Here is a 24,361-nt window from a genome sequence, read left to right on the forward strand (position 1 = left end):
TCTGTAGATTTTTTTCTGTTAGAACGTGTTATTTTAATATATTCATATTAACATATGCAATTTAGTACATTTTCATGGTTCAGTACTGTTTTTTTATTTCTTGTAATAAAGTTCAGCACTGTTTTGTGTGTTTTTTATTTGTTGTTATTATTATTATTATTATTATTATTATTATTATTATTATTATTATTATTATTATTATTATTATTTTAATCTAGTACCTTTTTAAAAACTATTGATTAATCGGTTATCGGCAAGTGTGGTCCAACCTAGCTATCGGTATCGGTAAAATCCACTATCGGCCGACCTCTAGTTTCAGCTGTCGCAATCCTTGAGTCACTCTTGAACAACAGACAGCATCAGGAGCTGGTCGACTGGTCAAAAAGAACTGGACTGCTGCTGAGTTGTCTAAAGTTATGTTCTCTGATGTAAGAAAATGTTGTATTTCCTTGGAAATCAGGGTCCCAGGATCTGGAGGAAGAGAGAAAAGGCATACAATCCAAGTTGCTTGAGGTCCAGTGTAAAGTTTCCACAGTCAGTGATGGATTGGGGTGCCATGTCATCTGCTGGTGTTGGTCCACCTGTCTGAGCAAGGTCAATGCAGCCATATACCAGAAAGTATATATATATATATATATATATACACTGTAAAAAATTATTTGTTGACTTAACTTAATATATTTTGTTATCTTTTTGCATTGGTTTTTTAAAGTTTCTCTTACTTATTGGATAAGTTATCTGAACTAATTCCATTTAGTAATAAAAACTTCCCTTTAGTTTTCTGAACTTAAATGTTCTAGTCATCATAACTTCACTTCAGTTGGTTGCAAAGCTGCTTTAATAAGTATTAATTGCATTACTATATTGATTTGTAAATTACATTTGATTTAGAATAAATAAATTAAAATCACAGCAACACATATCAGTACACATTTATATTTATTGCAAAAACAAACACCAAAAACAACCACACAAAAGGTCTGAAATGTCCTTTCTTCAGAAAATTGCAAAAAGAAACGGCACAGACTCTTAAACACCTCTGATTTGGCTTTATACCATTTTAATATAAACTTAATTTAAGTTCATTTTAATTAACAATGTGTAAGCTCTCAAGCTTCAGTACATTTATCAATGAGCATAAACAGCACATATGCACCAGTGTTACCTCACTGCATTTTTTTCAGCTTTGCAGCTCTCCCCAACCATTAAACCTAGATTAAAAATAAAAATAAAATAAAAAGTTGGATAACCTCATAGCTCGAGCCCAAACAGTGTGGCAAAGGCATTTAGGGCATCTTCTAGATCCATGACCACAATCTCCGTCCAGTATGACATCCACATCCACAACATCATCTGGGAAGGCACTATCATGTCTGATGTCCTCACTCATGGTCAAGATGCCCTACATTAACCCCATGAACAATGTCTCTCTCATCATCATCTGGCTGGAAAAAAATGAGACACAGATACAAATTTTAAGTGGTGCTGTCATTAAATATTTATTCAAACATACATTAAATACTAAAGAACAGCAATACAATAACTATGCAATATAGTAAATATACTTTTTCTAACTGAGAGAATATTTTTTCTGAGGTAAATGTGACATGACATTGCTTAAAAGCTATTTATTGACGTTTATTAACGTTTGCGCAGTTGAAACACTGCGATTACATGAGACAATACAGATTTCATACATTGTACTGTATCTTTAAACATATTCTCTGATGTTCATACATGTTTATTTCATGCTGTATCTACTAGTAAAGTGCAATATTCAAATGCAAAAAAGCAACAAAAACAACATTTAAAACCACTGTCATATTAAAGGGTTAGTTCACCCAAAAGTGAGAATTAGCCCATGATTTACTCACCCTCAAGCCATCCTAGGTGTATTACATTCTTGTTTCAGACGAATACAATCACAGGGCTTGACATTAAGCATGTTCATGTGCTTGTCCTTCGGACAAGTAAATCGTTCATTCACTTGGCCAAATAAAAAATGTGCTTGTCCGGAAAAAAGTTCGATATTTTTTTGTTTTTCCGTGCGTGTGTGCGTTGTAAATATAATTTATTCTGAAGCAATATTCTCCCCAGTGTTCAATCAGCTTTAAAATATTTAAATATGCATATTTGTGATTTAAAATAAAAAATTGAATCATTTGAAATGTAGGATATTTTTACCTTTTATAAAGGGAATTTTCCCCCTAATCTTATTAAATAAAGGCTCTGCTTCAGGTTTCATTCTATATTGTTAAATTTGATCAATACATTATATTAAAATAAGACAATATAAGGGCTGTTACCAATCAAATAAAATAATTTACACTGAAAAATCACAACTACATTAAATAATGTTTTGAGATTTGTAGTTTTGAATAGACAAATACAAATGTTAGAAAGTATGTTTAAACATGAAACTAAACCTCCAGTAGGTGGCAGCAGGTGGCCGTCTTAATGAGTGAGTCATTGAATCGTTCATTCAAACGATTCATTCAAACACTGAATCGTTCAGTTGCTGTGAGACGCGTTACGGTTCTGCTGTGAACGATTTTCGCTGCTGAAATAGAACAAACACACTCAATATTGCATCTAAAATGTAAGTGACTAAGTGAATGTTAATGTAATGTTTATGGAACCGTCATATGAAATCAGAGTCACTTTCTGTCGTGATTGTATTCAGGAAACAGCTTAAATGGCTCTAGTGTTGTAATTTCTCCTCGAGAGGCTGCACGAGTGTCAACAGCGCAAACTTGTTATCGTCATTTCATCATATATTATTATCCACTATCGATCGCCACTTACACTAAATTAATGCACAATCATTCTTGCATTTTGGTGATTCGCTAACTTTAGTTTATTTTTTGTTTTAATCAGGCCCTTGTCCATCGGGCAAGTAAAATTCTCTTTCACTTGTCCCTTCAAAAAATCCACTTGTCCCAGACAAGCGTTAATGTCGAGCCCTGAATCAGTTATATTAAAAAAAGTTCTGGCTAATCCAAAAATTATAAATGGCAGTGAATGGCTGCCCAAATTTTGAAGCCCAGAAAAAAAGTGCATCTATCCCAGGGCTCGACATTAACGCTTGTGGATTTTTCGAAGGGACATGTGAAAGAGAATTTTACTTGCCCGATGGACCTGATTAAAACAAAAAATAGCTAGCGAATCACCAAAATGCAAGAATGATTGCATTAATTTAGTGTAAGTGGCGATTGATAGTGGATAATAATATATAATGAACTGACGATAACAAGGTCGCGCTGTTGACACTTGTGCAGCCTCTAGAGAAGACATTACAACACTTGACCTGTTTTCCTGAATACCACCACGACTGAAAATGACACTGACTTCATATGACAGTTCATAGCAAAACAATTAATTAACATTCACTTAAATTAACATTCCCTTAAAGTCACTTACATTTAAGAAGCAATATTTAATGTTTCAGAATAAATTATATTTAAAACACACACACACACACACACACACACACACACACACACACACACACACACACACACAAAATATCAAACTTTTTTCTGGACAAGCACATGAACATGCTTAATGTCAAGCCCTGTATCCATTATAAAAATAATCCAGAAGGCTCCGGGGGGTTAATAAAGGCTTCTGGCGGACCGCCTTCAACTTACGAAATAAGTGTAATGCCTCTCGAAGTTCAAAAGGTTTACGCCACGTCCGACGTCATCGTCGCGGCAATTACGTTTTTTTTTTTACACCATGTCCGATGCCGTCGCTGCGCCAGTTGCGTTTTTCTTCCCCTCTACGTCTGACGACATCGCCGTGCCAGTTACACTTTTTCCGTAACTTTAATACGGAAGGCCGTCCCGCCAGAAGCTACATATTTTACATTATAACTTGTTAAATTGTATTCGTCTGGAATACACCTAGTATGGCTTGAGGGTGAGTAAATCATGAGGTAATTTTCCTTTTTGGGTGAACTTACCCTTTAATAGTTATTTATTTTACCTGTATCGATTCAAACTCACATTTAATAATTTTCAAGGAGTTTCATGAAACTTATCTGTATCTGATGGCGATCTGAGAGAGAGACCATGCAGTGAAGCGAGATGTAGCTTCATCCGATCCGTAAACCAGTTCAGTTTCTTGTCAAGGAGCAATAGATAAAAACATTTAAAAAAATAAAAATAATAAAAAACATTTTATAGGCTTATTGACAACATGTTGCAATGTTTACACTGTACAATGACTCAATGTGATTTAATTAGGGCTGAATACTTCAAATTTCACAATTTGATATTATTTAAATTCATAAAGTTAATATTTACCAGAAATTGCAGCAAATATAGTGAAACTGCTGTCCACCTCCAACCATTCGAACAAATAGACGGCGCGAGTTGTTGAGAGCTCCATGAACCCCGCGAGGTAAAAGCGTGTAACGTTAGGAACTCTGTATTTCAACAGCTCTGGGAGCACAACACACACACGCACACACACAAATATAATTATAAAACAATATAATGTCATAAATGCACTTTGTAGATGAGGTTATACACGTAACTTACTTTGTGTTATCTTGGTTAAAAGTAAACTCCATGTCTGCACTGTACGGTGAGTCATGTCCCCTGAGAGAAAAGTTTTGGCTCGTGTAAACGCGCACAGCATATAAGTTACATATTGGTATAAATCAATAAATTATGAAAAACAAATGGTAAATTAGATAAAACACTTACTTTATAATATTTCCCTGTAAAAAGTTCTCTCGCCTCAGTCGCCTGTTTCTATCCTCCGCTCTGCACCGCGAGTCAAAGAAGATATCTCTAAGTTTAGGGAGAAGGGTATTCCTGCACAACCGGAGGCTGCAGTTTCAGGACCCCAGTTCTAAGACCGCAGTTCTAGGACCCTAGTTTTTTGTGACAGCACCACCTACCGAATTTAATCACCAAAACACTAATTTAAGATGGACTATGGACACCGATCAGACTGTGAGTACTGATATTCAATCAAATTTTATTTTATAACTTTTACATGAAACAAAATGTACGTAAGTGAACTGCTATGAATTAAGAATTAATTCACACAAATTAAGAATTTGTGTGCTAGTTTTATTAATTAGGCTAGGATGTTCTTGATCGTGGTGTGGCTGAGATTTATTAAATCCTTTTTGATTTATAATGACTATAATGCATCTAGCCAGCTGCCAGCACATTAATTAAACTTAAAAAGATGACAAAAGCATGTTGGTAAGGGTGTGTACGATTACCTGTAGCTTACTGTATTAGAGGGCAGACTTGCTGAATACTCATTGTTTTACCATAGTTACGAATAAAATATAACTGCGCTGACTGCCTGGTTGCACTACAATATTAGTCTGTCTAAATGATGCATAATGTTTGACAAGTTCAGCCATTTATACTTTGGCTACGTTCTTATAGCCTGTACTGATATCTGTGAAGGATTAAAAAGTTGAAAATTAATCCTTTAATTTTTTTTTTATAATTTTTCTGTATGAATCTTGCACAAATGTTTTTTTGTTATCCTTGGAGCTAGACTGAAAAGACTGGGCATAACATTGCAGTAATTAATAAATGCATATTTAGCCTCTCCAAATAAATATTATTATATTCCATTCTGCATATCATGTAAATTTCATAATGTAACCGAGATGGCAATGGCTTTTGACGTGTTACCTTTTTTTTTTTTTTTGCTTTTAGGGATTGCCACGCCATCACTGAAGAAATGACTGCGGGATAAAGTCTCATCAGTGTTTTTTTGTTGTTTTTGTTTTGCCAAGCATATGCTAATATAGTATCTGTCAATGTCACACATCTTTCAGATGGACATGCCTTTCATTAGAAACTGGTGGTGTCTTCTTCTGATGGAGCGCTTCAAAATAGGAGGGTTATAACAATATATATTTGTATATTCATCTCTGTAACACTTGCTGGTTTTTATAACTTGTGCAGTTTTTTATTAATTTTATCTACAGTTCATTTTGTGCCTTGGCTCATTTATCAAAATTACCATGTTCACCAGATTAGTATAAGGACTGTCAGTCATCATCCAGCTTAGTAAGATGTATAGGAAATGTTTACAATAGTTACCTCACATTGTATGCAGCTTCAACTGTATAGCACCATGGTCTCAATTGGTGGATATAGCTCTTATATACTTACACATTTGGAGTTTGGAATTAGACATGAGTAACATTAATATTCTGTTTGGCTTTCTCTCTCTACAACTCCAACAGTGCAGTGCAAAAGTGTTAACTTAACTCATATTATATATATATATATATATATATATATATATATATATATATATATATATATATATATATATATATATATATATATATATATATATATATATATATATATATATATATATATATATATATATATATATCATTCTGTCTGTGCAGCAACTGATGAAAAAGGGGTCTTTTTGGTGCTGTTGTTATTGCAAAAATGACAAATATATATTCTTCAATCATTCTTGAGTCTTGCCTTGCCTCTCTACAAACTTTAAAATATCTGACTGTAATTTAGTGACTGCATATACTGATTCCATCTTTATTTTCCCTGATAATGAACTAATTAGTTAAACTTAAGGAGGTTAATCAATACAGAGTATAATTCAAGAAATTAAGATTTAAGGTACTCAACTTTTTTTTAAAGATTGATATACATTTTTTATTTATATTTTGTGTTAATTAATTTGTTTAAATTTAAAATTGTGCATCAAAGCAGGTATTACACACTTTGTAATTAACCTCTGATGCATTTTTAATTTAAAAAAACACATAAAATATACTCCTGAGATTAAATATCTTGATACTATGTAGGCTACTAACTAAACCACCTGGGTCGTAGAACTGAGGTCCTGAAACTGCAGCACACCGCTATATCATCCAGTTCTGTAGGTGGCGCTGTCACAAAAAATGAGGGTCCTAGAATTGGGGTCCTGAAACTGGGGTCCTGAAACTGCAGCCTCCGGTTGTGCAGGAATATACTACTGAGTTTAGGTGCGCACGGACACACACACACACACACACACACACCCCATCCTACCACAATATAATGTTATAAACTTCATACTGTTAATGAGATAAAACACTATGCCGGTGTAAACACTACTCATTTGCTCAGCATTGCGATTGAATGGAAATGGCGTCTGGTCTGTCAGTCGGTGGGGGAGGGGATACGGGGGCGCGCGCATACAGCACGTGCATTTCCTGGATGTACATAATTATCCTCTCCGCCAGATGGCGCTGTTTTCACTAGCCGTGTTAATACAAAACTCTTTACGCATTGACTCCTTGAATTAATACTTGGTTTATATGGTGTGGAATGGTACGTATTAAATAACGGTAAGTTAAATAAATGTGCTCATATCTATATAATTAGAGTGTTGTATATAAATCAGCTGCACATAGTAGATTAAGTTTAGTTTACTGTAGTTAAATAAATAGACTAAAGTATAATTGGAGTAAAATCCAGAACAGTTCAACTTATGTTTTTAAGTTAAAACAACAATTATACTTGTTCACTTAACTTTCAGTCTAGTTGAGGACAAGAAAACTTAAAATGCCTTGTTGTCTGGACAATCTAGTTATCTCTACTGAAAAAAATTGTTGAAATAACAAAATCGCACAAACATTTTTTTACAGTGTATAGTGCTCAAGAAACATTTCTTATTTGTTGCTAATATTTTTGTGGAAGCAACACATTTCTATCTGGATATCCAAAAAGAAATGTGTTACACATTCTCAATGGGAAAATGTCCACACACAGCAACATCATTCAGCAACATTGCTCAAAATGTTGCCCCGTGTATCATAAGCTTCAGTTTCACAACCCTGACCCAAAAAAGCTCTTTCAGGTCAATTTGACCCAGAGAAGATATTCTTTTCCGCGAAAATACTAGTTAATGTTATCACTTTGGACTGAAACTTGAGTGACTTTGTTCCCAAAGGGTATAACTAAATCTCAAAAACGTTTGGGAAATGTTCTTACTTTTTTGTGGGAGTTTTGTTACCTTGTTACACTTATGGTGTTCCCGGTCAAAAATGACCGGCCTATAAAAAATATCTTATAAATCCCTCATTATACCATATTTTCACCCAATCTTGGATTCAATCTTTTTGTCAACTTGTTCTCTTTCAATTAGGACTGGTTTTATATTTTGATTTGCATCTGAATAATCATAGGCCTCATTTATTTGAGAGTATAGGCATTTCATTTTTTGAATATTTTTTTTTACATTTTTGAATAATTTTAGAAATATTAAATAAAATCTGAAGAAAATTGGTATTGTTGATCACACTAGTCTACTCTAATGTTTCACCAGGAATTTTGTTTTGAAACTTTTATTTTGTAAAAGATATGGCACACAGTCACACTTGTGGTGTTCCCGGTCAAAAATGACCGGCCTATAAAAAATAGCTTATAAATTGTCATATAGTGCTATAGTCAATTTCTGGAGGCCGGAAAAGTCACCAAAGCAATAATGAACGCCAAAAAGTGAACAAAAGGAGATACGAGTCAATGCAAGGATTCGTTCACTTAAAAGATTCATTGAACACACAGATAAGTTCATCATGTCCAAAAAAGTGAACAAACACAGAGCAGTTCCAAATAATGCTGACACCACTGCATATACAGAAGAGGAATCCACCCTAAATAATGTACATAAAGATGATAATGGTAATAGAGAAGCATATAACTTTATTAATGTAGTGCTTATGCTGCTCTAATTGACTTGCTGCTGATATCAAATGTTGTTTACATTTAAACGAGCCTCAACATTCTAATCGAGTAGCAACTGCAGTTGACATTTGAAATCAACACAACAAACCTTGAAGTCTGATCATTCATGCTACAAGCTCTTTACAACTCTTCAGATTAGAACGTTTCTTCAATTTGTCTAATTTGGGAAGTTGCTCTACAGTCATCAGCATGGAACAGCGTCGCTCAAGAAGAACCAGGGCTCGTCCCACACACCTGAGGGGATTCTTGGTGGAGGGCCTTTCTTCCATTCAAGACCTTTCACAGTTAGCAGCTGTAATCAAGTTAGATCACAATTACAGCTGCATCTCGGATGAAGTTCAAAGACCCACCGGTTTGGACGAGCGCTACCTAAAGAACGCAGCTGTCCTTCCTGACATTCATCCAGCACCCTCAGTCTCTTCAGTGGACGTGTGTCAGCAGGAAGAGCCTGTCTCCATCCACGGCTATAGCGTGGAGAAATACCAGGACATTTATCGCTCTGTGGTGGAGCCAATGAAGATGACGCGCTCTGGTCGGCACCGTCCCTACAGCCTTGAGCTGGGACTGAAGATCAAGCAGCGGCTGTGGGAGACCCTCAACTGCCCTTCACTGGTGGAGACGGAGCAGCCTGACGGACGCGTCCTGATCACTGAAAGCTTCTCCGCACCCAGCAGAAGCTTCCCTCCACGAATCCATTTGGACATCAGTGAAGAGCCCCTGCCTGAGGAACCCAGAAGAAAGAAGCCCAGACACTGAGTCATCAAAGCGTCAAATGGAGGCTGGAGTATCGCACAGCGGGGCCTACGTATGTAAATATTGAGTTATGGTGGTGTACGTTTTTATTTCCACAGAGAAAGTTAGGGGGTTTTTTTTGGATGAATTTTAAGAATACTGCTGTGAAATTGGTTGGATGTTTTTGATGTCATGTGTCTCCTCCTAGGTTGTTCTAAGTGGTTTTAATGCATTGCTATTTGGTTGTCACAGTGTTTGGGATGGTGTTGACATGTTTGGCAAGGTTTTCTGAGAGGTTATTAGCATGTTATGGACGGTTGCTGGATTTTCGGAGTGGTTTTTCGTGCATTGATATGTGGTTGTTAGGATGTTTAGATTGGTTGGTTATGTGCGGTTGTTTTTGAGCAGTTTGGTTAGGGTAGGTTAGGGTCCCTCATATGGTTTGCAGCTTGACGTGCTGTGAGGGCTTGTGTGCATCAGTGATGCCGAGAGCTACGCCACTGGTACTTCACAACTACTGGTAGGGTCACCCATAGTGGACAGGTCTCAGCTGAGATGCCAGACGAAGACAAACCACCTTCTGGACAGGAGAGGATTGGCCTGATGTTCTTGGCAGAAGATCACTGTCTTGTGACAACAGCAACAACACTAGAATTACCTGTATAGAAGAAACTTTAAACTGATATAATTTTGATGGAAGTCATCGATGGATCTGTTCGAACAGAATGAGGAAACACAGGATGGTTTAATATTAGTAAAAGGTGTACATCAAGGATGCATTCCTTCTTCAGCACTGTAACAGCATTCAGTCAGTCAAATCTGAGGGACGGTAATGATTATTTCGTCATGCAACAGAAGGAGACAAACAAGGTAAGTATAAAGTACAGTTGTTTATTAGAGCAGAAAGCAGAGAAGAAGCAGGATGAATCGATGGTCAGTATCGCAGCAGTCTGATAGTTTGCAGATGACTTCGCTGGATGGGTTCCTTCGGAGTTCCTTCTGTTTGAAGATGAGAATGGAGAGCCGGAATCTGGAGACCCGGACCACTGAGGACTTTAGCAGAAGACTGATGACAGAAGACAGATGAAGGTGATCTCAGGTAAGTAACACAGGTAGGTAGATAGTCAGGCTAGAGTAGGTATAGTAACCATGAGACTAGACCCTGAGGTGATGATGGTGACTGCAGCAACTCTGGCCGATGGTGACATCACACGCAGCTTCTAAAGTGAGATGACGAGGGTAATGGCTTGCAGGCGTAACTAAGCAACAGAGTCCGTTAAAGATGACAAAGTAGTATGTCCCAAAGCTGTACTTTTTTCTTTTCTAAAAAAAGAGTACATACTTTTAGGTCGTATTAGGCGAATTGGGACGCAGCATTGGTGAATGGAGCTGGTACAGCTTCTACATGGTAAACATCAAAAATAAATCTCTTCTGAAAATGTTTCTAAATTTAGGCATATGATCATGTAAGTACCACTGGTTAGAGCAGTGAAAATTCTATAAATTAAACAATTACTATTTATAATGGGTAGTAGTAATTTAGTCATCTAAAATTCTTAGACCAGAACTTAATAAAGCAGGTGCTTTGTGACATAATTATTATAATAATGTACTGATTATCAAGAATAATCAAAATGTCCATGTTAAACATAAAAACTAGCGCTATCAGTCAATTAAAATATGTAATCACAAATAATCACAGATTTTGAAAGTGTAATTGTAAAATAAATCTGAATCTATATTTAATTTTTTTCCCCTGTCAAAATGAATTTAAAGAACAGAGTTTGTTCCAATGTTTTATTAACATTATACACAAACAAAGGAACTAACATAAAAATTTAATTTACTGAAAAACAAAAACTGTAAAACTCTAAAACAATCACGGCATGAAAAACAGCATCAAGCTCAAAGAAAGAAAATAATTAATAAAAGTCTTCTTTATTCAAGTTGTCCTTTTTCTGAGTTTCATTTCTATTGTCTGATGGTATTTTAATATATCTTTATGTATCAAGACAAAAGGCATTATTTTTAAAACCATATTAATAAGAAAATGTTTTTCCTCATCCATATTAGGTCAACATGGTCTAATTTTGTTTTGGTATTTTCAATGCATGGACAAAACAGTTGAAATATTATTTCTGATCTGTTCATCAGAAGAAACAGTCATATACTATGGGTCTGAAACAACACGAGTGTGAGTAAATTATTACTTTGAGTTATAGGCCTACTATATCTGATGTCAGTGAGTTCTGCTTTGGACTCTTAAATATTGGCTTGGATATTCACTGTAAACAAAACAACAAAAACAACAACAACAAAAAACAACAACAACAAGCTTGTCTTACTTAGTATTTTTGTCTTCCTTCCAGTGTCTAAATATCTAACAATTCGTAAAACAAGATGAATTTACTAGACTTTACTATATATAGTAAACAAGAGAAATATATCATTTTACTTATCTAGTAAAAACATCTTGATTTAAGAATTTTTAGTAAGAATAAGAAAAGCATTTTTGCAGTGTTGACCTGCAACCCATTTTCAGGGTCGAGACTTAATAGAGTGTAAAAGAAGAGCAAACTTGTTTGTGTGTGTCATACATTTACAATTAAGCATTTAGTAGACGCTTTCATCCAAAGCAACTTACAATAAAGGGACATAAGCAATCTTTTTTTTTTTTATGATTTATTTCTTGCTTTTTAAACATTTTACAACCATAACAAAAAGGGAGAAACAAAAAAAAAAAATAATAATAATAATAATAATAAAAAAAGAAAAAGAAAAAAAGAAAAAGAAAGAAGAAGGAATACATTGATGTTGATGGTTACGGTACAAATGGAAAAATAAAACAAAGCAAAAGAAAAACAATTATAATAATTTTTCTGTACATTCAGGTATGCGTGAATGTACACATGCAAGTGTACATAAGAGACCTGAAAGACACATAAACCTACATTTAAACATCCATCCCAATACACAATAAATGTTACAAAGGGTCACAGGCTAATCAACCAATGAACATGTCAAGGGGGATTGGGGTAATCAGACTGTATCCAGCTGGATGGTCTTAACATATGCTAGGAAGGGCTTCCAAATTTTAACGAAAGTACTGTTAGGCCCCTGCAAAGAATGTCTAATCTTCTCTAGTTTCATGAAGTATAGGGCATCCTTCATCAAGTATGTGTGAGATGGAGGCTGAGGGCTTTTCCATTTTAATAAAATTACTCGTCTAGCAAGCAGTGTGAGAAAGGCAACCAAATTAGAGAAATGAGTGGGAAGCGAGTACCCAGCCGGCAATACCCCAAAAAGGCCAATGATAGGTGATGGTGGTATGTCTATGGATGTAATCGCTGAGAGAGAATTGAATACTGACACCCAGAACGAAGAAAGAGCTGGACAGGTCCAAAACATGTGTGATAGCAACCCAGTCACACGGCAATTCGTGATATGGTCACGTAAATTAATCTATTTATTCGTGGCAGGGACACGTTTATTTCGTTATTTTCGTAAATCCAGCACGTTTCTCAAACTAATGCATTTCAATTGGATGCATCTTTCGTGCAATAGCACGATTCTTTCTGAGAGTCGGGCAGCAGCAGGGAAGCTGTTTAATCAACATTTATTCACGAGATCTTATCACGGTTTATATATGTTAATTATGTATTATTTTCTCGGTCTTTTTCGGTAATTATTTCAAAGCTGGGTTGCTTTGCTGTTTATTGACATTTTTAAGACTATACAACGCTACATCTATCAACATTTATTTCGATGTTATCATTGTATTCATTCATTTCTTTTTTTTAATAATATTATTTCGGTCTTATTACCGGTGAAATATTACAGTAAGCCAGAACATTGTCCGAGTGGGGCTTTTATTTAAACTATAGTGTCTATATTGTTTACACTATATGTGTAAAAGTAATGTGTCAAGGACTTGATATTAAATTATGTAATTTTAAACATTCAAATAAAAAATAAAAAAACCATTGCGCTTCTTACAGCAAAAAGGTAGGCCTACATGTTGTCACTATACAATAAGTTGACGTTGCTCAGTTATATATATATATATATATATGCTCCACTCCAAGGAGTTTCTTCTGATGCCCTGTTGAAATAATAAAAATAATTTTAATTAATTTAATTTACTTTTTCGGTCGGCTTTTTTTTTTTTTTTTTTTTTTTTTTTTTTTTTACAATATCCGGATGATACGGCGCTCTCCTCAATTACTTCCCCTCTGGAGTCGTTGATTAAGGTAGGCTACAATTATGACTTTTCATGAACAAGCCTATATTATATAATTCGATTAAATAGGCTAACGTTACATGCAAAAGTGTAGTCAAGTATGTAACGTTATGTTGTATTGTCATGACTGCATTATGCCCTATTTAATTTTTTTGTGACATTGCTTTGATGTTTCCATTTGTCTGATATAAAACCTTTTAAAATGCTTACTGCACAATATTCGGTTCAGGTTTTTACGGCTGTAATCCTGCAACGTAATCGTGTTTAATTATCCGGACTTCTTTCAGTGGATTGCCCTCTAGAGTCTAGACTAGAGACCTACGCGGAACGGATTTTCCCGCCCGCTCCCGCAAGATTTTGTCCCGCTCCCGCCGAAATATATATTGTTTTCGCCCGCGGGTAAACGTAGCCTATAAGTTTTTTGTTTTTTTTAATACATTGCATATTCTGCCTGCTACTGTTATTTTTTCACTTGCTCCCCCTTGCTATATATATATATATATATATATATATATATATATATATATATATATATATATATATATATATATATATATATATATATGTATATGTATATATATATATGTATATGTATGTATTCAATTCAAGATTGCTTTATTGGCATGAATGTAAAAATACAATATTGCCAAAGCGAATTGCATAAATAATAATACACATTGACATAAATAATAATAATTGAAGATATAATAATAAAAGAAAATATTACAACACAGTATAACATAACTTGAACTTAAATATATATATGTATATATATATATATATATATATATATATATATATATATATATATATATATATATATATATATATATATATAATATATATACATACATTCATACATACATATAAAGGAAAATAAACAAATGGTTGCGTTTGGATGAACGCGAACAAAGGAACTTAGAACATAGAAATACAGTAAAAAAACAGAAAAGAAAAGAAATGTAGGTCCCGTGGGAGTGCAGGTCTCTACTCCACCAGACTCTAAATGAACAAAACTGCGTCCATTTTAGTTTTTGAGATCTTCAGTGCTCATTAAAAAATAAAATTATATTTAGCTGCACCATCACAAAAAAATGTATATTTTATCCATTGTTACGTAAATTCATTGTCTCTGTCCCATTAACTCCCTTCTCCTAAATGAGTGTTGTTTTTTGTTTTTAGATTCTACCAACCTACTACCAACCTACCCTGCTAGTAGATCACCAAACCCAAAGGCACTTTCTAATAATATAGTGTGATATTAATTCAGAATGTTTCTATGAATAGCCTATATTATACATAATAAATAACTTTCTCTTTCTTCTTTCTTTTTTTCTCAGACAACATGGTCTCTAATAAAAAAAAATGCCCTAACTGCCCCCAGGTCATGCCCTGTGCCACTCAGATTTGTAAGGCCTGTGGGGCAGAGCAGCCCAAGAAGGCTCGGTTGATGAAGAGGCTGCAGGCCCTTGACATAAAGAAGAGGGAGTGGCTTGGGAATCTAAAAAAAAACCATAATGAGGCAGCCATGCGGGATGAAGCCATAATTTTGGTGTGTACAATTAAGACTACCTTTTTTAATAGGGTTGCCACATTTTACCAGTCCTGATTGGGTGACATTTTTGACAGAAGATCATGATATATTTTTTCAAATGCTTTTATTTTTATTTTTGAAAAGAGTGATTTAAACCAGAATTCTGAAATCTAGAGTTTACCGACCTTTAAACAGTTTAAACTGCAAAAGCAACTTGAAGGATCTCTTTCACATAGTTAAAGCCTAGTGTAGGCATGTTAAACTCAAACACACAGTGGTCCGAAACTAAAAACTCAAAGTTGCGAGCCAGGTAAATCTTTATTGAAAAACTGACTTAAATTGAGTATGTTATTCCCCCTTTCAGTAGTATGTAATGAATTTAATGTATTCATGGCATTCATGTAATATTCATAAGGAATTTAGGTACTACTGATAAAAGTTGAGTTTAACTTTAAACGCAGATTCTTCAGAATAGAATAGAATAGAATAGAATAGAATAGAATAGAATAGAATAGAATAGAATAGAATAGAATAGAATAGAATAGAATGCCTTTTATTGTTATTATACACATGTAAAACAAGATTGAAGCAACTCCTTTTCAGTGTCAACACTTTTCAGTGTTCATACACAAGAAATGTAACAACAAGGAATAAAATAAAAATAGTTCTGAAACGCTATATACATTAAAATAGAAAGATAAATATAGTTTGTATATTGTGTGATTTTGATTGTATCAAAAGTGTTAAGTATTAAATATTAAGTATTAAATATTGAACAGTAATAAAATTGCATAGAACATCAGTGCTATCAATGTTTGGAGTCAGTGCCTGTGTGAGTTCAAATTGGTTATGGCTTTTGGGAATAGGCCAGCAGATTTAACCATTAAGGTCACTGACTGCTTCCTTAAAGGCCTATTAATGAATTAAGTACCCTTTGCCAAAAATTACTCTCCAGAACATTATCATTCACGGCTCCATGCTGGTGGAATGATCTTCCCACCGTCATTCGGAATGCAGAATCCATGACAACATTCAAAAAGCAACAGAAAATTAATTTATTTCGTGAGCACTTAACCTCAAAAAAAAAAACATACAGTATGAATAGGTTCACCAAATTACAGAACACAGCTATATTGGGTATTTTACTAAATCCTGGATCCTAGATGTCCCACCTTCCTCCTCATAGAACTAATCCTGTTATGTATTTGCAATGTGTTAAAATGCATTGATTTTCAGTGTAAACCTATTGATTTGGGGTGGAAAAAATCTATCGATGGGTGGAATATATATCTACAGGGCTACCAAATTCATACAAGTAGCAACCAGATTTAGACTTTTAAACACTTTTATAATTTAACGTTGAGTCCTGATCTATTAATAATTCTAACATCAAATTCAGGGATTATTTTTCATACACAATAAATTTTACAAAATAGAAAATTTACTTTTGAGGATGACTCAGTAATTTTGCTTTTGCTGGTCATAAGTGCATTCAAATTCTGTCAATCTGATCAGAGGAACATAGTATATGACATGTAATAAGGGGCAGTTTTTGTCAATGTTTGGTCTTAAAACAAATTTCAAATCTTGCCTCAAACTGAATTTACACTCAGGTTTTTTGATAACATGCATTTTATCCTTTACAAATAAATGTCTTTGCAGCTTGAGAAGCTACATGCGATGGGCTACAAGCCACTCCTCCTCCTTCAGAAGGAGGGCAATAAAAAGACATCAAAAATATCTTGCCTCACCCCAAGATGCAACCTCGACCCGCTGGCTACACAACACCTTAATAAAATGATAGCATTTTATGAGTTGGTTTGTGCAGGTGAGATATAGTATACAGTTGATTGTCAATTCTTCCCTATGTTTTCAGCACTTATCAAATATTTATAGTTACAACAAATGACAATCATATTACATTTCAACATTGTGGAATGTTGGTTACATGGACAAGACAATAATGGCAAATGACACTTCACTGAAGCTAGAACTACTTTTTGTTGAAGTCGAACAAAAGTTAAGTCGATAAATAAATAAATAAATAAATAAATAAACAATACTCTGGTGTTTTAAGGTTATAATTCCAGCCATGTTCAATACATATCCCTGTTAATATAGGTTATCAAGTGTAGTCTGAAAATTTGGTAAAACATAGCTGGGTTTTCTTTAGATGCCAGTTTGATATTTGGTGTATGTTTTACCAAGTTTCGCCCTGTTTTCACCCTGTTTTCCCCCTTGTTTTACCTTTAGCTATTCACACCTTAACCAACATCATGTAAACTTGCATCAAGTGTAAAATATAGCCTATAGCCCATTTTTTGCCTGTTTTTCAGAAATATGTAAATGCATAAAAGCTAAGAAATATAGTCTTAAAATTCTTGTGTGTGGGAATGTCAAGTAATCTGCCTTGTTGAATTTTTATAATACATTATAGCTCAGCCTCATTCCTACTTTTTTTCTATTCAAATTTGAACAGGTTGGAAGGCGAGCGAGGACACTGTCTTCACCTTGACCCTCACCCCCTGTGACGAGCAGGGCAGCTCAGGGGAGGCAGGGCCTGAAATCCCCAGTGTAGAGGCTGAAGGCCTCCTGGAGGAGGAGGCGAAGCAGGAAGGCCCCAGTAAAGAGGCTGAAGGCCTCGTGGAGGAGGTGGAGCTGGAAGGCCCCAGTGTAGAGGCTGAGGGTCTCGTGGAGGAGGTGGGGCTGGAAGGTTCCGGTGTGGAGGCGGAGCAGGAAGCCCCGGGTAAAGAGGCTGAAGGCCTCGTGGAGGAGGTGGGGCTGGAAGGTTCCGGTGTGGAGGCGGAGCAGGAAGCCCCGGGTAAAGAGGCTGAGGGCCTCGTGGAGGAGGTGGGGCTGGAAGGTTCCGGTGTGGAGACGGAGCAGGAAGCCCCGGGTAAAGATGCTGAAGGCCTCGTGGAGGAGGTGGGGCTGGAAGGTTCCGGTGTGGAGACGGAGCAGGAAGCCCCGGGTAAAGATGCTGAAGGCCTCGTGGAGGAGGCGGGTGACATACCTAAAAAAGGTAACTCGTACCGCTAACTTTTAAAGCAACATTCCGCCATGTTTTGGTTAATTTGCTCACTTGCTTTTTTTCATGATAATTTTTGTGGTATGAAAGGTTACACATGAGGGTTTGTGTGGATGTTGTGTGTGTGTGTGTGTGTGTGTGTGTGTGTGTGTGTGTGTGTGTGTGTGTGTGTGTGTGTGTGTGTGTGTGTGTGTGTGTGTGTGTGTGTGTGTGTGTGTGTGTGTGTGTGTGTGTGTGTGTGTGTGTGTGTGTGTGTGTGTGTGTGTGTGTGTGTGTGTGTGTGTGTGTGTGTGTGTGTGTGTGTGTGTGTGTGTGTGTGTGTGTGTGTGTGTGTGTGTGTGTGAGAGAAAGCAAGTGAATGTGTGCCTGTTTTAATGAACACGTATAAAAATATATCTTAATTGTTCACCGCTTCATACTTAGTTTGATATTTGACTTCTTCAAAACCACAGGGTCAAGAGGAAAGAGAAAGCGGAAGTCAGGCATGTTTTGCTTTTGTCAGTTTTTTTATTTATGATATTGATATTTGTAATAAATGCTATGATGAACAAGACCATTGTTGAATTGTTTGCCCTTTTTTTAGCGGATATATGTCTGTTTTTTCTATCCCACAGAGGCAAAAATGGATACAAGCAACAAAACAAAAAAAAGTAAGTTTAAATGACTTAATAAATTTGCATTCAGACTTGATATTTGATCACTTTGATGTGAATGCTTGACCTGGATATGTAATTGCTGTTGTTGGGTTCCTAATCTGAGTTTTGATGCCTTCAGATTGCTCCTACCACACACACCTAGGAGTTTATCCAATTAGGAGTGCTATGAAAGAAAGAGTGAGAAAGGTAAGCCATGCATAATAGAACACCATAATACACTTTATTTGTTCTATTTACGTCAAACTAGTCAAGAGTTAAGTTAAGATGTTAAGTTAAAATACCCGTCAATCACAGAAGCAAAATGCAAACATGTACTGTTGTTCCTGTCATAGGGCCAAACAGAATTGCTCATTGACTGGGAGCCTTGTGCAGCATGGTATGTGTTCTACTAAATGACAAATACAGAAATGAGATTGCTCTTGCTCTCTATTTTCACTCTCACACACATATTGAAGTCAATCGCTTTTACCTAGACCTATTTTGAAGAATGAGCAAATGTGTTTGAAGTTACATTCCCAATTGAATAATTGAAATATTACATTTAATGTAATTGTCTCCCTTCTGTTTTCAGTGGAAAACAGTGGACTCCTACTTGGGAGCCCAAGGAGTCATTTGTTTAAGTTAATTAATTTTGTTATATATGTTGTTTTATTTTTTTACTGTACATGTTGATATTCAATAAAGTTTTTTTTATAGTAATTTTGTGATATTTCTATACAAAGTAAAGTGTTTTTTATGGTAGATGTTCAACATTTCGTGACATTCCAGAACTGGATAATTCACAATTTCAATGAAAGAAGACAATGTTAATATTTTACAATGAATGTGCAGTATCCATAATGGTCGTCACAAACACGTTTCGATATGTAATATACATGTCAGTTTCCAACATACATACAATAGAAGGTGATATAGTGTGATTATGTACAATATTTGTTTATTTAGAATTTTGTTCTGTGTGTGTGTGTGTGTGTGTGTGTGTGTGTGTGTGTGTGTGTGTGTGTGTGTGTGTGTGTGTGTGTGTGTGTGTGTGTGTGTGTGTGTGTGTGTGTGTGTGTGTGTGTGTGTGTGTGTGTGTGTGTGTGTGTGTGTGTGTGTGTGTGTGTGTGTGTGTGTGTGTGTGTGTGTGTGTGTGTGTGTGTGTGTGTGTGTGTGTGTGTGTGTGTGTGTGTGTGTGTGTGTGTGTGTGTGTGTGTGTGTGTGTGTGTGTGTGTGTGTGTGTGTGTGTGTGTGTGTGCGCGTGTGTGTGTGCGTGTGTGTGTGTGCGTGCGTGCGTGTGCATGAGATTGATTTAGCTGAAACTTGTTATTCTTGGTGGTTTAAATTACCTTACATCTGTCCCCTTTACTGATGTCTTACCAGTCACTGCTCTGATAGGATGATGTGGTCTCCCCCCCTACTTCCCTGTAGTATATGTTGCAATATGTTGAGATATTCGTGTCATTTTCATACAAACAGACCACTTAACATTGAGAAATCCTACAGTCATGTGTGAACTCACAGCATCATCAAGTGCTGGGTACACTGGGAAACAAGTGTCCTCCAATGTATCCAATCTGTGGCCATCATCACTGTTCTCCACATCTTCCTAAGGGACACTGACATTCTTCAGGTCTTCCCCTGCATTCTCCTGGTGGTGTCCACTTCATAACTGTGTTTGGGTGTTGTTCAGGCATGCTTAGGATCTGTCCAGGGAGGTGCACCCTTCTCTCTGTCACATTTTTTAAAAGTCTTCACGTGGACTCCTTATGATCTCTTTGAAATGTGAAAAATCAATATTGAAAATAGTAATTTATCTTTTCCCCTATTGTTGCCCTTATCAAAGAAGCACCAGTGCTCATCAGGAGTTTTGGTAAAAGACATATTCATTGCCATCCACTAGTTCTAGTCATGCAGCGACTTCATGAAGCGATAGTGAAATACATATTTCTGCATGTGTGTATAGCAGGTATTTCTCCGAACAATTGAAGATAATGAGTGTTCAGGAAAACACTGAAAACAATCAATATTTATGTAATTCTGTTCAGTGCTTCTTTAGAGAGAAAATATTTTCACATAAAATGTTATCTCTTGTAATAGATTTCCTTTGTAACTGGATAATTTTTTTCCTCATAATTTATAATTAAATTTTCTCATAATGTATATTTTATATTATATATATTATCATTTATGTATATTATATATATATATATATATATATATATATATATATATATATATATATATATATATATAAAATATACACACTATACACACATTTTAGTTAAAATACTAGATTGTTTACAAAAAAATATCTCTTTCAAATATATTTAAAATATATTACATTAGTTTAAATACACAAAGGAGTCTTTCGTTTTAAAATGTGAGTTTTATTATATTTTACTAGATTATTAAATCGTTTCCCTTTAGCTGGAACCGAAGGAGAGCTGTCGTCATTTACCATAAATGGGCAAGTGAGTGTGACGTCTCCGTTCAGCTGGGTTGTCATTGGCTGTGACTTTATCGCAGAACTCGTTGTGATTGGACTATCTTTTAACGCATATAAAACGGCGCTTTATCGTACAAAGTATGTTTTAGTGTGAATATTACGTTACTCATACATTAAGTTAACTTTAAAGTGTTTCTACGTTGTGAAAAATTACTCCATTACCGAGATCCAAACCCTAACCCTAGCATCCCTGCCCATTTCAATGAACTACAGCGCCATGTTTCCCGTTCCATTGATAGAATGACAGACATATGGGTAATGTAGTTTAAAATGTTTAGTAATAAAAATATAAATATTAAATAAATAAGATCTTTAATAGACAACTTTGTATGTTTTTATGTTTCTAAATATGTTTATTGTGCAAACATTTATTACATATAGGAGGGACAGGCTGATATTTTACTGTGAGCACTTTTTTAAAAAAGTTTCCATACAATTTCCCATGTATGTCTGAAACTGTGCTCAACATTATTTAGTAAACATAGCATAAGCAGTTGTCCTGATGATTTTCTCATTGATATGCTAACCAGACTTTGAGTTACAGCTTTTTTAAATGTGCATTTTTTTAGCAGTTTAATTTACACAGATGTGTTCTCCTCATCATGGATAACAAACTTTGTTGAATCACATTAAAATATTGGAGTATTTGATCTTTTCCCCCTTTTATATTCTAACTTTATGCTTGTATGGGTTTTGATGGGTATTGTCAGACCATCCAATGAAATTTGGAAATATTTGAATGAAATTTTGTAATACTACAATAATAATAATAATAATAATGATAATGATGATGATGATGATGATGATGATGATGATGATGATGATGATGATGATGATGATGATGATGATGATGACGTTAATGATGATTGATGGAATAGTATTTTTTATTTTTGTATGAACACCAATAAATATAATGGATGAACCCAGAGCAACTTGCCATTATCCAACTATAAGTGTTGGCAGTATAACAAAAAAAACAGTATTTATAAATGTACACTTCACAATTACACAATTACAATGCACCATTCGGTATAATTAACATAGAAACAGTGTTAAACATTCATCTTCATCCCCTCTTCTTGCTCCTCACGTCAGTAATGTCCAGCTGTCATTTTGAATGCAGTAGTGATGTACCAGTATGAATGATCAACATGGATAATCTTCAGCTCAGTTTGAAGTGTTTGTAGCAAATCATCATTAACCCGTTTAATCAGACAGACAGAAGTATAGATAGACAGACAGACGTATAGATAGACAGACAAAAGTATAGATAGACAGACAGACAGAAGTATAGATAGACAGACAGACAAAAGGAAGTATAGATAGACAAAGGTATAGACAGAGAAGTACAGACGGATGGATAGTTTTCAGACAGAAGTATAGATAGACAGACAGACAAAAGGAAGTATAGATAGACAAAGGTATAGACAGACAGAAGTACAGACAGATGGATAGATGTAGTTTTCAGATCAGTCTGTAAGAGAGTTCATATGAATGACACAGAATGACATAGAGGGGACATATACTGTATTATACTACCGGTCATAATTGTGACCGTCTTCATTTATCTGGAGCCTGACAACAGAATAAAATATGCATTAATATAATTTTAATATGTATGTATAACCCTTTCATTATGATGTGTGCAAATAAATTATGAGCTATTCAAAAATTCACTTAGAAAATGTTCCTGTCATTTCTGAGCTTACACGTTGTCATTGTGTTGAGATGGCCGTACCAAGAAGTGTGGTCACCTGACCAAACTACCCAACGATGTTAGACCTGGCCAGAGCTCATGTAGACATCTTAAATGTGCATTATAAAGATTTGCTTCAAAATAGTTGTTTTTTTAATACCACACTAAAATATGCAAGGAAATTTGCAATCACAATTGTGACCGCTGGGATTAAATAGGTTAATATGATCAAAAATATTTATGTTCTAAGTAAATCATGGTAAATAATTATATTTCGTTTTTTTACATAAGGAAATAATGCAAAAAGAGCCCAGTAAAATTGTATTTATTGTACCAAACATCCCGTTCATATCGTATTCACATACTTCATTACACCTCATTGGAAGACACAACATAACATTGAAAGTAGCATAAAAACAAATGAGATTGAAGATAAATAAAAATGTAGTCAAAAATACATTAACGTCATAATCCATAATCCAGACTTTTACTCCTACAGCACAAATGAGTGCCACTCTGACCCACAGTGTCAACAGTCCTGCAGATTCAGCTCAACAAACCTGCCTATAACTGTCTATAAGAACACCTGAAGACTTTGGTTAAAATTTTAGGTGTGCTCAATTAAGGTAGGAGGTAAACTTTTATATAGAATATATATATATATATATATATATATATATATATATATATATATATATATATATATATATATATATATATATATATATATATATTATATATATGTATTATGTATTAATATATATATATTAATGCTGCTTGTAAAAAAAAAAAAAATATATATATATATATATATATTTTTTTTTTTTTACAAGCAGCATTAATATATATATATTAATACATAATACATACATATATATATATATATATATATATATATATATATATATATATATATATATATATATATTTTTTTTTTACAAGCAGCATTAATATATATATATTAATACATAATACATATATATATATATATATATATATATATATATATATATATATATATATATATATATATATATATATATATATATATATATATATATATATATATATATATGTATGTATTATGTATTAATATATATATATTAATGCTGCTTGTAAAAAAAAAAATATATATAAATATATATATATATATATATATATATATATATATATATATATATATATATATATATATATATATATATATATGTATGTATTATGTATTAATATATATATA

At 34.4% G+C, this 24,361-nt stretch overlaps 1 protein-coding gene and 1 long non-coding RNA gene across 2 annotated transcripts; one reads left to right on the forward strand and one right to left on the reverse strand.

Annotated features, from left to right (window-relative positions):
* Positions 1–1,205: 1,205 nt before the first annotated feature.
* On the reverse strand, positions 1,206–4,626 carry LOC137083846 (uncharacterized). The gene is made up of 4 exons (XR_010906623.1): positions 4,545–4,626; positions 4,308–4,445; positions 4,008–4,124; positions 1,206–1,445 (listed from the first exon to the last, which is right to left on the reverse strand). It is a non-coding gene; the product is annotated as an uncharacterized lncRNA (long non-coding RNA).
* A 10,440-nt stretch (positions 4,627–15,066) lies between these two features.
* Positions 15,067–19,598, forward strand: LOC137083847 (cell growth-regulating nucleolar protein-like). Its single transcript, XM_067449792.1, has 8 exons — positions 15,067–15,274; positions 16,919–17,084; positions 17,736–18,278; positions 18,737–18,766; positions 18,899–18,934; positions 19,059–19,126; positions 19,273–19,316; positions 19,512–19,598. Exons 1-8 carry the CDS (start codon positions 15,068–15,070, stop codon positions 19,558–19,560), a joined length of 1,143 nt encoding a protein of 380 aa, XP_067305893.1. The 5' UTR covers position 15,067; the 3' UTR covers positions 19,561–19,598.
* Positions 19,599–24,361: the final 4,763 nt, after the last annotated feature.

Source organism: Pseudorasbora parva, chromosome 7, assembly GCF_024679245.1.
Source record: "Pseudorasbora parva isolate DD20220531a chromosome 7, ASM2467924v1, whole genome shotgun sequence".
Classification (NCBI taxonomy): domain Eukaryota; kingdom Metazoa; phylum Chordata; class Actinopteri; order Cypriniformes; family Gobionidae; genus Pseudorasbora; species Pseudorasbora parva.